We start from the raw sequence: 17,772 nt of genomic DNA, 5'->3' as shown, positions 1-17,772 counted from the left end.
GTTAGGAGAGGTGGAGGTGTAGCTGCTCTGTTTAAAGATGTTTATCAGTGCAAGCAAATGTCATTTGGTCAGTATTTGTCTTTTGAATACCTAGGTATTGTGCTGAAAGGTGCTCCACGCACCCTGTTCATCATTATTTACAGGCCTCCAAAATATACTCCAGCCTTTGTTGTTGATTTCACTGAACTATTATCAATGATTTCCTTAACCTGCTACCGTTCACCAGAGCGACCTCGCACTGAACGCTCTTTGTTTGCATGTGTCATTGTTTTCTAATAGAATAAATGAAACGGGACAAAGTTAATCTTGTCAAACTATATATCATTCTGAGGGTCTAAGCCTCAAGCATCGACGACAGATCGCTGTTTTTCGATGGAAAGCTTATAAGGAATGTATTTGCTACATTTGTGTAAGCAGTACACATCAAAACAGGCAGAATAAAAAAGCCGTACGTACCTTTATCATTGTAATAACGAGCCACAAACGCGTCCACTGCTGAAATCCCAGTTTAGTTAGAGAGGTAAGGGTCCACAGAAAAACATCCCAGCGAGCACTTTTAGTCCAGCGAAACAATAACGTTGTAATAAGGATGAATATTCCTTTGTTTACATTTCACTTCTTCAGAGAGTTATTGTTCGCGTCCGTTATGGAATAAATTACGCTCAAAAACAGCGTCTTGGTGGTAAAAAAACAACACGGTGCTGCAGCATACGGTTTTACAAACAGAATGAGACCGTCCACGGAAAAAAAAGTCTCAGAAAAGCGGAATATAGTTTATTTGAATTTGGCGCTCCCTCCTGCCGGCAGTGACGCTTCTGTGACACAGCTGTCATCTGAGCGGGGCATAACTTAGCGATCTGCTTTATCCATAAAAAACTGTTTTTTTTTTTTCTTCTACATTTTTTATATATATGTGTGTGTGTGTATTGTGTGGGGAATGTGGCCGTATCTGCATGATTATAATCTGTATGGACGCACATCAGCGTGTTTATTACCGACTCTATGACGGCTATCATTGTGATTCATTTATCAGCTATTATTGATTATATGGCCCATCTGTATGATTATGATCTGAATGGAAGCACATCAGCGTGTGATTACTGACTGTATGACCATGTCTGCCAATATCACTTCATGTCTGGCAATCAGAATACTTCAGTATACATACTATATACAAAGCATTCTTTTTCTATTTTTTTTCCTTTTTTATTACTCAAATAATTATTTTTGTATTTTTTAGTGCTCAAATAAATCTGTCTATTATTTTATAGTTGAAAAACTATGCAGGAACATGTATAATGACTAAAATATTTTGTATAATTCTGCAATCCATTTGGTGGTTATTTTTCCTCAAACAGGGGGGTGGGGGGACTATTAATAGTTTCAGAAGAAATATTGCAGGAATCTCATTTTTCATGATATCTTCTTCAAATTTGAAATATAAACTCATGAGACATGTGGCTTTCAATCCATTACTTTTCTGGATTGCTCCAGGACTTATTTCATGTATTTGTATATGAAATAAAAAAACATTCAGTGTGGAAAAATATTTTTCAAGGCACGTCAGTGTCTATAACTTTTTATCTTTTTGAGCATTATCAACTCTGGGTGATAGATAGTAAAGCCCAGAGTCTCTTCTTTCCAAAGATACCTAATTTGTTTGTGTAAGCACAATTTGTCACAAACTGTTACCATTTTAATTTAGGTAGGTTATTTTCACCTGCGAGGCCCTAAATGGGGGTGAAGGTTAACAGGTTAAGAGTTTGACTGTTTTGCTATTGCAGGGGATTTTAATATTCACATAGATAATGCAGAAATCAAAACTACAAAAGAAATAATAACTGTTTTAAACACTTTTGACCTGAGTCAGCATGTGCACGGACCCACACACAATCGTGGACACACTCTAGATTTACTCATCAGTAGAGGTCTAAACATCTCATCCATTGTAATCAAGGATGTAGCACTATCTGATCACTTCTGTATTTTCTTTGATATATTGATCTCAGTCACCACTGAATCTAGATCTGTCTCTATCAGAAAGAGATGCATTAACGAGAACACTGGTGCGCTATTTATGGAGGCAATATCATTAACACCAAGCATTTCTGCAGACTCTGTTGATCTTCTCCTGGAGTCATTTAACTCAAAAGTTAAGAATGTTATTGATGATATTGCCCCGATAAAGGTCAGCAAGAAGACGGGGAAACAGAAATCAATTTGGAGAAAATCAACAGCAGTTCAGACTAGGGATGGGCGATATGGCCTAAAAAATTTATCACGATAATTTCAGGTATTTATTGCGATAACGATACAGATGACGATATATATCATTAGAATGTAAATATAATACATATGAATAATTCCATGCAAATGTCAACCTTACCATGAAAAAATGAAGTTTTTACCAAAAGAACAAAACCCTGTTTGAGTTGTGCGTTTAGGTCTGTATTTTACTGCATTAACGTGCTTCAATAGAAATTTGAAGGAAATCGCTATGTTTATCCACCACATATGAGGGGTGGACCTATAGTAAAAATACATTTTCATTCGACTGTATTTCATATTTTGAAATTAGATATCAAAGACTGCCCATTTTTAAATTTATGTCAACAGTAAGTATTTTGTAGAAAGTTGGAGGCCTGTCTGAAAAGTAAATACACTCACTTAGTCTAAACAGCGATGATTTCTGGATTTATAAGGGCTAGATTTATGACGTCAGGACGCTTCAGCGCTGTGTCACGTCCGTAACGTAAGATTAAGTTAATTTCATTTAGTAATTATTAATGCAATTAACTTGAAACTTTCTGTACAAAGCCAACTTATGGCCATGCTAATTATGATCAACAGCTCATCTCCATTAATTGCTCTTATCAACCATAATAATGCGTGACGCTTCATATTAAATCATATGCATACTGGCATGCATGTTTACCACGTTGCTGATGACTGAAAGCCTGTGTACGGCTACACTGCTGTGATCTGTTTCAGGCTTTCCAGATCATAACATTTTAGAAATTAATTCATTGTACTATCTCAGAAATTGCATATTTAACGAGAACATCGCAGAGATTTAGACTGCTTTGCTGTTTGGGTCAGAAATGCACAGGCGGACTGAAGGAAAAATCGCCAAAACTATTTTAAATGTCATATAATGTTCATTGTTAATATTATTATCTTATTTAAACGTTTTATGCGTTTCAAACAAACTTGTGTCGCTATCTGCGTTGCATTCATGCAGAGAGCAAGATTTTGCGTGTTCGGCTCGCGCATGCTGAGTGCGACGCACGCTCAAGAGATGTGGGCTACATCAAAAAAAAAAAAAAAAAAAAAAAAAAAAAATGTAGACAAATAAGAATGGTTTTATTTTGTATCATTGCATGTTAAAAAATAATTCACTATGTTATGCAGATGCAAAATGCTAGACTGCGAATAAGATTAGCTACAGTTTCACATTTTATAAATATTTGAACAATATATTCAGCATATTTAACAACCTGTTTTGTATCTTTATTTAATGCATAAGCGATTTATTAAAACAAGTTTATGAAGCTATGCTCTAGAGTCTAGACTATTATTCATATTCAAGTGTTTGTGCGGAAAAGAATGTGCATGCATGACAGAGGTGCTCGCGTGGATCACTTGCATTTTTTCCTGATAATGAAACAACTTAATAATAATAATAATAAAAAAAGAAAACTTAAAATTGGGGCTCCTCACATACATGAGAAATCCATTTCAGGGTTCTACGCTTAATTTTCTTTTTACAAAACTACGTCATCAACTAGACTTATCGTTATTATCGTGAGGAGACAAATTTTTATCGTGAGGAGAATTTTCAGCGGTATATCGCAAACGATAAGATATCGCCCATCCCTAGTTCAGAGCATGAAAAGACAATGCAGAAAAGCTGAGCGGATGTGGCGGAAGACGAAACTCGAAATTCACTATAGCATCTATAAAGACAGCCTTCATGCTTTCAATGTGGAACTAGCCACAGCTAGACAGACTTTCTTTTCTAACCTTATAAACAGTAACTTAAACAACACTCAAACTCTTTTTGCGACTGTTGAGAGACTGACAAACCCCCCAAGTCAGATTCCCAGTGAAATGCTCTCCAACAGCAAATGCAATGAGTTTGCTTCCTTCTTTTCTGAGAAGATCAATAATATCAGAAAGGAGATTGGCACATCCTCAAGTTATGCAGAGGTCACACAGATTCGACCGCAATTTCAAAAAGAAGTGACTGTGTGTGTTTTTAAAGAAATTGATAACAAAATTTTGGAAGAAATAGTACAGCACCTTAAATCTTCAACCTGCTATCTTGACACACTTCCCACATCCTTTTTCAAAAATGTGCTTAACTGTTTAGAGGCTGATCTCTTAGAAGTGGTGAACGCCTCACTTCTTTCTGGGACTTTTCCAAACTCCCTTACTGGAAAACTGGGTTGGGCTTTCTGGGATGGCACTCAAGTGGTTCAGGTCATACTTAGAAGGGAGAGGTTATTATGTGAGTATAGGAGAACATAAGTCTAAGTGGACGGCCATGACATGTGGAGTCCCACAAGGCTCAATTCTTGCACCACTCTTGTTTAACCTGTATATGCTCCCACTAAGTCAGATAATGAGGAAGAACCAAATTGCCTATCACAGCTATGCTGATGATACCCAGATTTACCTAGCCTTATCTCCAAATGACTACAGCCCCATTGACTCCCTCTGCCAATGCATTGATGAAATTAACAGTTGGATGTGCCAGAACTTCCTTCAGTTAAACAAGGAGAAAACTGAAGTCATTGCATTTGGAAAGAAAGATGAAGTTCTCAAGGTGAATGCATACCTTGACTCTAGGGGTCAAACAACTAAAAATCAAGTCAGAAATCTTGGGGTGATTCTGGAGACAGACCTTAGTTTCAGTAGTCATGTCAAAGCAGTAACTAAATCAGCATACTATCATCTCAAAAACATTGCAAGAATTAGATGTTTTGTTTCCAGTCAAGACTTGGAGAAACTTGTTCATGCCTTTATCACCAGCAGGGTGGATTACTGTAATGGTCTCCTCACCGGCCTTCCCAAGAAGACCATTAGACAGCTGCAGCTCATCCAGAACACTGCTGCCAGGATTCTGACTAGAACCAGAAAATCTGAGCATATCACACCAGTCCTCAGGTCCTTACACTGGCTTCCAGTTACATTTAGGATTGATTTTAAAGTACTTTTACTTGTTTATAAGTCACTCAATGGCCTAGGACCTAAATATATTGCTGATATGCTCACTGAATATAAACCGAACAGACCACTCAGATCATTAGGATCGAGTCAGTTAGAAACACCAAGGGTTCACACAAAACAAGGGGAGTCTGCTTTTAGCTATTATGCGGCCCGCAGTTGGAACCAGCTTCCAGAAGAGATCAGATGTGCTAAAACATTAGCCACATTTAAATCCAGACTCAAAACTCATCTGTTTAACTGTGCATTTGTTGAATGAGCACTGTGCTATATGTCCCAACTGACTGCAATGAATTTTATGTATAATCATTTTCTTTAAATTTATTTTAAATCAATTTCTATATCATTTTAAAATTCCTTGTTTTTATTATTTCTATTTCCATGTTTTTACTGATTTTTAATGTCTATTTCACTTTCTTTTATGTAAAGCACTTTGAATTACCACTGTGTATGAAATGTGCTATATAAATAAACTTGCCTTGCCTTGCCTTTTGGGGGAAAGTAGAAATGCAAAGTCTCCTGTGAGGGCTAAGTTTAGGTGTAGGGTTGGTGTAGGGCAATAGTACATACAGTTTGTACAGTATAAAAACCATTACACCTACGGGATGAACCCACTTTTCACAAAAACAAACGTGTGTGTGTGTGTGTGTTATAGTGAGTGAGTGAGTGTGAGTGTGAGTGTTATAGTGAGTGAGTGAGTGTGAGTGTGTGTGTGTGTGCTATAGTGAGTGAGTGAGTGTGAGTGTGTGTGTGTTATAGTGAGTGAGTGAGTGTGTGTTATAGTGAGTGAGTGAGTGTGAGTGTGTGTGTTATAGTGAGTGAGTGAGTGTGAGTGTGTGTGTGTGTGTGCTATAGTGAGTGAGTGAGTGTGAGTGTGTGTGTGTTATAGTGAGTGAGTGAGTGTGTGTTATAGTGAGTGAGTGAGTGAGTGTGAGTTATAGTGAGTGAGTGTGAGTGTGTGTTATAGTGAGTGAGTGAGTGTGAGTGTGTGTGTGTGTTATAGTGAGTGAGTGAGTGTGAGTGTGTTATAGTGAGTGAGTGAGTGTGTTATAGTGAGTGAGTGAGTGTGAGTGTGTTATAGTGAGTGAGTGAGTGTGTGTTATAGTGAGTGAGTGAGTGTGTGTGTGTGTGTGTGTTATAGTGAGTGTGAGTTATAGTGAGTGAGTGTGAGTGTGTGTGTTATAGTGAGTGTGAGTGTGTGTGTGTGTGTGTTATAGTGAGTGAGTGAGTGAGTGTGAGTGTGTGTGTGTGTGTGTGTGTTATAGTGAGTGAGTGAGTGAGTGTGAGTGTGTGTGTGTGTGTGTGTGTTTACAAGCTGTTATACTGTCTTTCCATGGATCCGAATCTGAGACATTTTTTCATATCAAAAGTAACAAAGCACTAATTTTATTGTGATTTATTGGATGGGAGGAGTGCAACAATGTTTTGTTCATTAAATAAAAACTATTAGTTTAGATTAACTGATTCTTGAGATCTAAGAATCGATACCGTTTACTAAAAATGAGAATCGATTAAAATCATGTCGTGTTAAAGACATTCATCATCATATGACTAAACAACAGCAGAACTGTATGCATTATATTACAACACAAAAATAATGGAAAAGTTTAGACAAAATACCGCCGGTTACTTTGCCTTTTTCATTGGTGAATAAACAGAACTAACCATTGAATTAATCTGAGCAACAAACAGCAACCGACTCTTGTGAGTGAATCTGTTTTGAACAAATGACTCGTTCATAGCAACAGTGACTGACCTGCAGAAAGAGTCACTGATGGATCAATCAGCAGCTGAACACACAAACCGATACCCTGACGGTGCGATCGGAGAACTGTATTCATCACAGCTGACCAAACGCTGACCGTTCCCGTCATCTCTGAAATCTGTGTGTGTGTGTGTGTGTGTGTACCTCAGACTCAAAGTCCATGTTGAGAATGCGGTCAGCTTCGTCCATCACCAGATACTTGAGTGCTCGCAGGTTGAATCCTTTGGTGTTCTCCAAGTGATCGATCAAACGTCCTGGAGTCGCTGAGAGTCACAGAGAACGAATCACAATCTGAATCTGATTCAAATCACAGCACTATGACATTCAACACATACTCAGTAATGACTCGACTCTCCACTGAAGCCTGATCAGACGAGAAGAGATCAGAAGCTCTTACCGATCACCACGTGAGGCTTCTTAGCCAGAACCAGAGCCTGAGACATCATATCGATCCCTCCCACAACCACCGCTGGAAAACACATACACACGCAACATTAGGCGGCAGTGTGTGACAGGCAGCGATAGCTGTGTTACAGCAGTGTGTGTGGTGGTTTCCCTTATTTCTGAAGAATCACTCTCAGAGCAGGGTTTTGATGCCAGAAAATAGACTTTATTATAACAAGACAATAAAGCCGAGGAGTCTTCTGCAGAACAGTCCTCCCAACGTTCTCTGAGTTTCTCTTTATATAGTCTATCTTCTAGGTGTGTTCAGAACATTTCATACATGTGCATATTTCCTTTTTTGGCAATATTTATACATATGTTCTTTCCCTAGAGAGAAAGGACTCCTAGATGCGTTTAAGGAAAGAAGCCTTCTTTGTATTTCCACATATGTTTTCCATCATAAGGGTCTGAACCTTCCATCCATGCGAGCCCTTAACACACAGGCATATGCTTATATTGGAAATATAGCTTAATACACAAGTGGTTAAATTCACATTAATTATACTTGATTAATTCATATTTTGACTAATAAAAATCTTCTACATCTGTTATCAGCGGTCACATGACTGCGCTTCATCGACTCAGAAGAACAGCAGTATTTGAAGAGAGTCTCTGCTGTAAATCTGACTCAGTGAGTATGTGTGTGAGTGTGTGTTATAGTGTGTGTGTGTGAGTGTGTTATAGTGTGTGTGTGTGTGTGTGTGTGATAGTCACCGGTCTTGACGCCGATGCTGGATCCGAGCGCGTCGAACTGCTCTGCGATCTGGAAGGCCAGCTCTCTGGTGGGAGTCAAGATCAGAGAGTGCAGCCGCTGCGCAGACGACAGCAGACACTGCAGGATAGGAAGAGCAAATGCTCCGGTCTTCCCCGAGCCCGTCTCCGCCAGACCAATCACGTCACGCCCTGAGAGACACACACACAAAGATTAACACACACGCACCAGGGTTGGGGGATGTCTACAGTGAAAGATTGCGATGGACGAAATCTGTATTCAGAAAGGCACGGAAAACAAATGACGATTGCTAACAATAGCCTGTTACATTACAGTACACTTCACTTACATGACTGAGGATGATGGTGAGTGATTTACAGATCCTGAGCAGCACTGACAAACATCTGAGTTCTGCCACTCCTCAGTATAAACAGAGTACACGTGAGTACATCTCGAAAGTGAAACTAAAAAGCTATCGAGCATATTAAAGCAGTTTCAATGCCAGGCATAATAGCGGCAGCCATCAGCACAACCCTACAACACACACACACACACACTAACAGACTAGAGCAACCATAGAGAGAGTGTGTGTGTGTGTGTGTTTGTTTGTGTGTCTGGAGCCACTCTGGTCTCAGACTGCTCTCTGCTGTGTGTTTCAGGGTTAGTGTGAGCTGATCAGGTGTGTGTGTGTGTGTGTTTGTTGGCATGATGGCGGCAGGCTGCAGGTCACTCGCTGGTGCAGGTGAAATGTTGTTTGGTAAAACTAAACAACCACACCCGTTGTAATAGACATCGTTAATGGCAACTATTGTGGACTATGTGCTTGATCGCAACAATCAAGCATTACTCACCAGGAGAATTTACCAACAGCCGCTGTTACCTCGTGATTTCTCCCATGGATTCATCTACCGGGAGAAGAGCTTACGGTTCTCCAGCAGTATGCTCGCCCACTGTCTGAGGATCAATGGATGGCTTTTCAGCCTCATGAAAAAATCTTTAGAGACGGTCTGAACACCAAACGCCAGTGCGATAAGCACTTTGTTTTTACAGCGGAGAGCCACAATGATTACAGCTCCTGAGGTATGCGGCGGGAGTCCTAAAGAAGTTCCTGGCGACACAATTGTGTCATGAAGATTTAACATCGGCTTCAGTATCTGACTGGATCCGCGAACAGCTGTGTTATCTGCGGGAAACCGTTCTGCCCTTTCTGCGGACCGGAGCTACTCACAGCCAGCGAAACAAGAACAAACTCGCATATCTGTGGCAGTGTAGAAGATCTAAAGCGATCAAGTCATCTTAAATATCAGCGAGTATCCAGACCCTCCTTTCTGTCCTAGTGACACTTCACTTATACAAGCTTACTATGATAATAAAAGTCTAAATCAGAGGTGTAATGAGGATCTTCCACCTCCACCCTGGTATTTAAATGTGCCGCCACCGAAGCCAACTTTTTTCCCTAAAACAACGCATTTCACGCAGCAAGAGGTAGAGACTGTTTTAAAGAACCTCCCTAATAACAAAGCAAGTGGTAAAGATGGCGTGACATAGACTTTTAAAAATATGTAGTCATGTCAGATTTTAACAACTGTCTTTAATGTGTGTTTGGAAAATAAGACAATACCAGACTCATGGAAAGGAGCATTAATTCATCGTATTCCAAAAAAAGACAACATCCCTGATGATCCATCGACATGGAGGGATATTGCGATACATTGCGATACTGTAAGCAAGGCGATATATTGGGATATTTCTTATTTTAGGAATAGGATATATTTTTAGGAAAGCTGTCATTAAGAGCACACCACTATATGCAAACCTTAGCAATAATTAAATAAAAATGGTTTAACCAGAACACACTGGGATCTGCATTTGCAACAGGGGGGATTTCTTTAAGACTGCAAGGGAAGCTCGGCTTCCCCTATAATGTCAAAACATTAATGGTCAAATATGTACTGTTGTGTTAACATTTTATTGATTAAAAATGCGTTAGAACACGTTCATCTCGAAGACGAGTTCAGAATCAGCTACATATAGCAGGTGACTCGATTTCCTTCTGATATAGGTGGTGGTGATGGCGCAGTGGATAAGACACATGCCTTTGGTGTGAGAGACCCGGGTTCGAATCCACTGTGAGACACCAATGTGTCCCTGAGCAAGACACTTAACCCCTAGTTGCTCCAGAGGCGTGCGACCTCTGACATATATAGCAATTGTAAGTCGCTTTGGATAAAAGCGTCAGCTAAATGAATAAAAACGTAAAAAAACGTAAAAAAACATATATTCCCGTAGCATCAGTGTATTTGCCTGTTGAAGCCCAGCATCCATTGACTTCTATGTGGCTGCTTTGAACAGTTTTTTTCAGTGCTTCAAAACTAGACGCTCATTGGATAAATGCTGCGATTATGTCCCGCCCCCGGACGCTCAGCGTCTCTGGGGGTGAATGGAGGAGTGGGCGGGGCTGGACTCCGGGCTTCTGCGTGATGATTGGAGGGTTTGTCGAAAGTCTGCATCTCCTTTTGATTGACAGCGATTGTGTCCTATAAGAAGTCGCTGATGCTGAAGCTATTCGAGCTCAGTCCCATAGCGGATTGACAAACTGCTGCAACCTATTTCTTGGTATTTGCTTGGCGAAATTGCTGGCCAGTTTTCATCATAACAGGAGAAAGCTGTGATTACTTGCTGTTCCTTAACCCACCGGTGCGGGCTGTCTCGTTTTTCTTTATGAAGCGAAACAAACTAAAAATACTCCACGAGTTTTGATCGTATAGATAAAAGCAAGGTATCATTTGAAACTGCAAAGTGTCTACTTTTATTTGTGTATAGTCATAATAACAACAAAACAATGTGCTTTAAAAAAAATAGAGAAAATAAACAGGGTGCTCTGTCTCTGTCACCTCTTCACAGACACGTAAATAAAACAACATGAATACAAAAACAAATATTCTATGTTAAAGTGATCCGTATGAAACCAATGCGATGTCAACTCATTATATCTAATGCTGTCAGCGGAAACAAACAAGTTCATCCCGGATACTTTCTGTTTCTGGAAGAAGATCTGCTGAGAGAAATAACCCAGAATTTATAAATGTGTTGTTGTTTTTCCCCTTCAGAGCACATAAACTATATACACTATGAAAATGCCAGGAGCAAAAGCTTGGAGACAGCATATATAGAAATTAAAACTTTTATTTAGCACACAAGTGATGATAAAGACATGTATCGTGTTACAAACGATGCTGTTCTTCTGAACTTTCTATTCATCAAAAAAATAAATAATTCTTCTTAGCTCTTTTCAACATAATAATAAATGTTGTTTTAGCAGCAAATCAGAATATTAGAATGATTTCTGAAGGATCATGTGACTGGAGTAATGATGCTAAAAGACAGCTTTGATTGTTCCTAATAAACTGTTTAACTGCACTCACAAGTGAATCTCAACTTATTTTGTGTGATAGCTAAATATATTCTTAATAAACTACAAAAAAAAAAAATAGATATATATTATTTTGTCCTCATATTCTTTCTTGTAACTCTTCGTCTCAGTCACATACTTGACTAAACGGCTCGTTATGAAGCTCGTTATGAAACTCATTCTGCAGGCCTGTCTTCTCAGGTGTGAATGTGAAGGTTGACATCTTCTCACATAGACCCTTTTTACTCAAAAAAAATCAATATATTGTTTTTTGTGAGCAAATAAACAAGATGATTTTCACGTTATTTTGAAGCAAAAATTCTAGGCTACAAGATCCCGTTCTCAGAAGTCTTGTGAACAATTGTTCTGTATGTGTTTTATGGCCTTATTTCAGTGACTTCAAAATGTTCGTTTTTCACTAACCACACATAAACGTTGTTTTTTCAGAAACAAAATCAAGTACATAAGTGCTGCTAACATATTATTGTAGCCCTGTTTTTGCGGTTTACACTGCTATTAGACTTTAGCCATTTATATATTTATAAGCAACTGAAAAAAGCACAAACGTCAGGGCATGTCAAAACTTCTCCAGGCCCCCAAAACACCCTCAGACCCCAGAGGGTTAAAGACATGGAGTTGGACAGTGCAATGCCTCAGCTTTACAAACTGTTCTCATTAGTGGCAACAATTGGAGCTACATCTGCAGGTGTAGAAAGGAGCTTCTCCTGTTTAAAGCGGCTCACAATGGGCCACGGCCGTTTAAGCAGCCTAGCTCTGCTGGCCATTGAGAGGACACTGGTCAAGTCACTGGAAAAGACGCCTAGTTGGTACGACAGGGTCACAGAGCATTTTCTTGAAAATAATTTACGTATAAATAAATGGACAATTTTTATGATGTAGGCCGAAAATGAGCTTCCCCTCTTTGAAAGACCAGCAGCAGCCACTGATTTGCAATAATCAGTCCCTGTCACAGTCAACATTATTGAACCACTTTTTGTCAAGGAAGTCAAGGGGGGAAAATAAAGTGCTTGCAGGATTCTTTAGTTAAATGCATGTATAAAATGTATTTTATAAAAAAGACCATATATTTTTATTTTTACAGTTTAAGTTTACAATTGTAATAATGTCATAACATTTTGATCTGAACAAAAAAAAATACATCTGCTTAGTATTAATGAAAAATAAAGTGCTTGCTGGATTCCTAAAAAAACAAAAAACACTTGTAAAACAATAAAATAAATACAGATGTTAAACATTCTCAGAACCTTTCAACTTGGATTTCACAGGTTCTCTGTATTTATGTTCTGCGTGGAATCGTCGAGACCGTGACGCGAGCACCGCCCCAACTGCACAAAACACCCCGAACACGAGAGAAAGCTGCAGCCGCGCGGCGACATTACCGCGCGAAGGCTTTTCACACGGGACGCGGCAAGCAGAGGGACCGAGGTGGCACCCGCGCCGCGGTCCTGGAGCGGACGTTACCACAAAAGCCCAAATGGTTTCAGCTATGTAAACCGAAACCATAGACTGTTAAAAAAAACCCGCGAGCTGGAATAATTCTTTCATTCTCCAGTACTGGCAGCGAACTATCGCTATTAGTGGCGTGCTCTAATGCTAGTATTTCCTGTCACTGTTTAAGGTCAGAGATGAAGACTGCTCTCTAGCGGTCGGGATATGAACTCAAAACGAAACAACTGTCATGAATCCTGTATCATTTATTTATTTTTTATGTATACTATTTTTATTCTATTTTTGAGAATCTATACAGTATTGCCAAACAAAATATCGCGATACATGTATCGATATTTTCTTACACCCCTATACTAGACTCAACCTCTCTATCTGGTTTCCTACAACTCAGGTTCCTCAGTGTTTGCATCACACTACAGAACAGATCACTGAAACACTGCTTACAAGGGAACGACAGAATCGTGGACCTGATGGACGGCTAAACTGTGCTCTGTCTGCTATCATAGGTAGCCGTCATGTACGGCAGAGACATTGTTATCTATATACAGTGGCACAGAGAACTTCAGTGGCTTTCGATCCCCACTGTACATAATGTACCTACATTTCACTGCTGGTTATACCCTGTATAATTGTGTATGTGACAAATAAAAAAACATCTTGATCTAACAACTGAGTGATGCTTCATATTGTGAAGAGCTGCTATATGCCACTGCTCCATGAGTTTTGTACATGTATTTAACTGCATCTGTAATATTTATGTCCCTGTAGTGCATTTCTTTTAAGTGGGCTTAAATAAATTGTTATAATGTGTGTGTGTGTGTGTGAGCGTCTGTGTGTGTGTGAGAGCGTGAGGAGCTACTCACCCTCCAGAGCCACAGGAATGGCTTCTATCTGGATCTTGGTCGGTTTCTTCCATCCCAGCAGATCACAGGCTTCACAGAGAACTTCAGTGACGCCCTAAAACACACACACACACACAGAGAGAGAGAGAGAGAGAGAGAGTGTTACACATGCTTGTGTTTATTTTCAGGAGAGAGTTTGACTGAGTTTGTGTGAGTATGTGAGTGTGTGTGTTTGCCCGCACGGCTGGTGTGTGTATGTATGTATGTATGTATGTATGTATGTATGTGTGTGTGTGTGTGTGTGTGTTTGCCCGCCCGGCTGGTGAGTGTGTGTGTATGTATGTATGTATGCGTGTATGTGTATGCATGTGTGTGTGTGTGTATGTGTATGCATGTGTGTGTGTGTGTGTGTGTGTGTATGTATGTATGTATGTGTATGCGTGTATGTATGTATGTATGTGTGTGTGAGTGAATGTGAGTGTGTGTGCGTTTGCCCGCACGGCTGGTGAGTGTGTGTATGTATGTATGTGTGTGTGTGTATGTGTATGCGTTTTATGAGGACAAAAATTTGTATAATGACATGGGTATGACAGAGGTATTACAATATGAAGGTGGTTTATGAGGACACTGCCTATGTCCCCGTAATTCAAAAGGCTTAAAAAACATACTAAATGGTGTTTTTTTGAAAATCTAAAAATGCACAAAGTCTCCTGTGAGGGCTAAGTTTAGGTGTAGGGTTGGTGCAGGGCAATAGCACACACAGTTTGTTCAGAATAAAAACCATTACGCCTATGGAGAGTCCCCATAAACCACAAAAACCAACGTGTGTGTGTGTGTGTCCGGCAGGCGGCGCTCGCGGGAACACACTGAAGAGTCGCTCGTTTATTAGCGGTATAACCATAGTATATATTTATATCGATGGGTATAACACATAACTCTAGTTGATTCAGAGTCATCTCGCCATCGGAGCAATAATAACGTGTTCGGACAGCAGTGAGTGATTCAGTCGAATGAATCGATTCTCTCAGAGGAGTGAACTGAATCGCGCGTGTGTTTCTCACCAGATCTCTGAAGCTCTTGTGTGTTTCTTCAGTGTTTGTGTCGGCTTGTGTCTCGTTGTCTGTCGTGTTGCTGTCATCTTCAGTCGTCTGTGTATTTTTCTCCTCTTCGGCTGTATTTGTGTTTTTCTTCTCTTCGGCTGTATTTGTGTTTTTCTTCTCTTCATCTACAGACGCTTCTCTCTGGTCCGCCATGTTTGCGGCGTGTCACCCACGTGCTGCTGAAGCACCGCCCACAACCGGAAGTGACGCGAGCACACACAAACAAGCACGCTGTGAATTTGAACTCAACTTTGTTTGAACTCATCAATATGAATTATTTGGAAATACTCAATATAATGACACAACCCGTAAATGATGAATTACACTGAACAATAAACTGCTAACAGACCGCAGGGTAAAATATTTAATAGTGCTAAACTTATAAAAGTATTACTTTGGGGAACCATTATGTGACTTGGGTTCATACTAAACACATATACTTTTACACAAATTATATTTACAATAAAACAAACCTCCATACTCATTACAATTTTATGTCAGTTTAGAAGTACAGATGTCACCATGATTTAAATCTCTTCCTAATGACTTAATAATAGTATTTTATTTTCAGATGTTTAAATCCTTCATACAAGCCAACACAGTGTCACAGGTGTTGCTATCACAGCGAGACTCCTGAAGACAGCCCAAAGGGAGCACATACAGAGAGAAAAGTGTTGGTGCTCGTATCGATCCCTGTGGGACCCCCCATGAGAGATTAGTGGAATTAGCATGAGGATTGAGAACCGAGTCAATAACAGAAAAGTTAGTCATGGGGTTCTCTAACAGGTCAACAGAGTAACTCTCTCTCTATAATTGTGCAAAGTTATTGACAGTAATGGCATTAAACGTGCAAGACTATCTGACAGCGCATGAGGTTTATCAAACCAAGCATGGATAGAAGAGGCTTATGATCAGAAAAGTTGGTCAGAAATAGTCAGAAACAGACAAGGTCTAGCATACTCTACCATGTAGAGTCATTCACCCAGTGTATAAGAACAAATGATTCGACCAGATTTAAAAAATCTTTAGACAAAGAGTCAGATCTACAACAAATATAGATAGAGAAGTCCCCAAGGATCATCAGGCCATCATATTTAATGAAAAGTTCACTTAGAAGGGCTGCAAATTCCTCCATGAAGCTGTTGGCAGGTTTAGAGGACAGTAGATCAAGACCACCACGGTTTACCAAACCATCCAAGCGCTCTGTGTGTAGTTAACTCTGTGTTATTAACTAATAATAACTATAATGATAACTCTACTCTTTATTTCTTTAAATGCTTTAAATGTTTTTACCATTGAAAAAATCACTCTGAAAGAGATTCCAGTGACATTGTTCCTCGGTGTCATTATCATTATAGTTGTGCTGAGGACTCCTTTTACTTTTAGAAGGATTTTTTAAAACTATCCTTATCTTTATAGTTATAGTCATTCCTGGTGTAAACAAGCATCAACACTGTTACTACATGTTTAAAATCAGCTTTATAACTGTGTGACTGACATCTGCGTAAACTGTCAAATTACAAAATATGTGGCTTTATTTTATTAAGAATAGAAGGAAATGATAAAAAAGGCCTCTGCAGCTTGTCATGATTCTGAACAGGATGCATTTTACAAATAAACAGTTTCAGTAGGTTTTTTTTTATAAAATGCCTCAAATGATGCTTTTTGGACTGCCTTTATTTTGTTGTTTTGAGGTACTTAAAGGGGTCATATGATGAGATTTCATGTTTTCCTTTCTCTTTGGAGTGTTACAAGCTGTTTGTGCAGATATAAGATCTGTAAAGTAGTTAAGACTAAAGTCTCAAACCCAAAGAGATATTCTTTATCAAAGTTCAGACTCATCCACGTCTTGCTAAAACGGCTCATTTAAACACAGCCCCAGATTTTCATAACACTGCCCAAGTGTATACGAAAACAAAGGGGGCGTAACTTTTATTCTCGCTGTAGTATTGTTGTCATGGAGATGCTGTGTGTGTCCAAATATGGTAAGAGGCGTAACATTTCCATCACATGCTTGAGGTATTTGGCCAATCACAGTGCACTGGATAGTTGGCCAATCAGAGCACAGCGCTCGTCTCAGAACGATATACTTCGTAAAATTCCACGTTTTAGAAAGACGGAGCATAGAGGAGCAACAATAATGTACAGTATGTGGAAAATGTGTTTTTTGAACCTTAAACGCATAAACACATTGCATTACACCAAATACACAAAATGTGACGCTGGAGCACAAAAGCAGTCGCTGGGGAATATTACTAGAAATACCCAAAAGTATGGGTCAAATTATGGATTTTTATTTTATGCCAAAAATCATTAGGATATTAAGTAAAGATCATGTTCCATGAAGATATTTAGTAAATTTCCTACCGTAAATATATCAAAACTTCATTTTTGATTAGTAATATGCATTGCTAAGAACTTCATTTGAACAACTTTAAAGGTGATTTTCTCAATATTTAGATTTTTTTGCTCCCTCAGATTCCAGATTTTCAAATAGTTGTATCTCAGACAAATATTGTCCTATCATAACAAACCATACATTAATGGAGAGATTATTTATTCAGATGATATATAAATCTCAATTTCACAAAATTGACCCTTGCTCCAGGGTCACAAATAATGTTATTTTCAGCTTCGTCATATGAGCCCTTTAAAAGTGGTTTGATGATTGGAAAATGATGTATTTTGGTTGTATATAACTAAAGTATCCCAAAAGCATAATTCCACCCGAGTGTGATGGTGTGTTTGTAATGATCTGTGAAGCGTTTGCTGTAAAGACAGACTGAAGAGCAGCAGCG

The 17,772-nt window shown here is 39.2% G+C and overlaps 1 protein-coding gene across 1 annotated transcript in view; it reads right to left on the bottom strand.

Annotated features, from left to right (window-relative positions):
• The window catches only part of LOC306847740 (putative ATP-dependent RNA helicase DDX47), a 30,851-nt gene extending 15,550 nt beyond the window's left edge, over window positions 1-15,301 (bottom strand). Inside the window, exons 1-5 of the mRNA XM_079381867.1 lie at window positions 14,936-15,301; window positions 13,896-13,989; window positions 8,153-8,341; window positions 7,392-7,463; window positions 7,139-7,257 (exon numbers count right to left, since the gene is read on the bottom strand). Coding sequence (XP_079237993.1) covers window positions 7,139-7,257; window positions 7,392-7,463; window positions 8,153-8,341; window positions 13,896-13,989; window positions 14,936-15,127 — 666 coding nt within the window. The 5' untranslated portion in view covers window positions 15,128-15,301. The remainder of the gene's footprint in view (window positions 1-7,138; window positions 7,258-7,391; window positions 7,464-8,152; window positions 8,342-13,895; window positions 13,990-14,935) is intronic.
• Window positions 15,302-17,772: the final 2,471 nt, after the last annotated feature.

Source organism: Barbus barbus (genome assembly GCF_936440315.1).
Source record: "Barbus barbus genome assembly, chromosome: 3".
In the NCBI taxonomy this organism is placed as follows: domain Eukaryota; kingdom Metazoa; phylum Chordata; class Actinopteri; order Cypriniformes; family Cyprinidae; genus Barbus; species Barbus barbus.
Note: the sequence above shows the minus strand (reverse complement) of the source record. Positions and strands in the feature narration are given on the sequence as shown.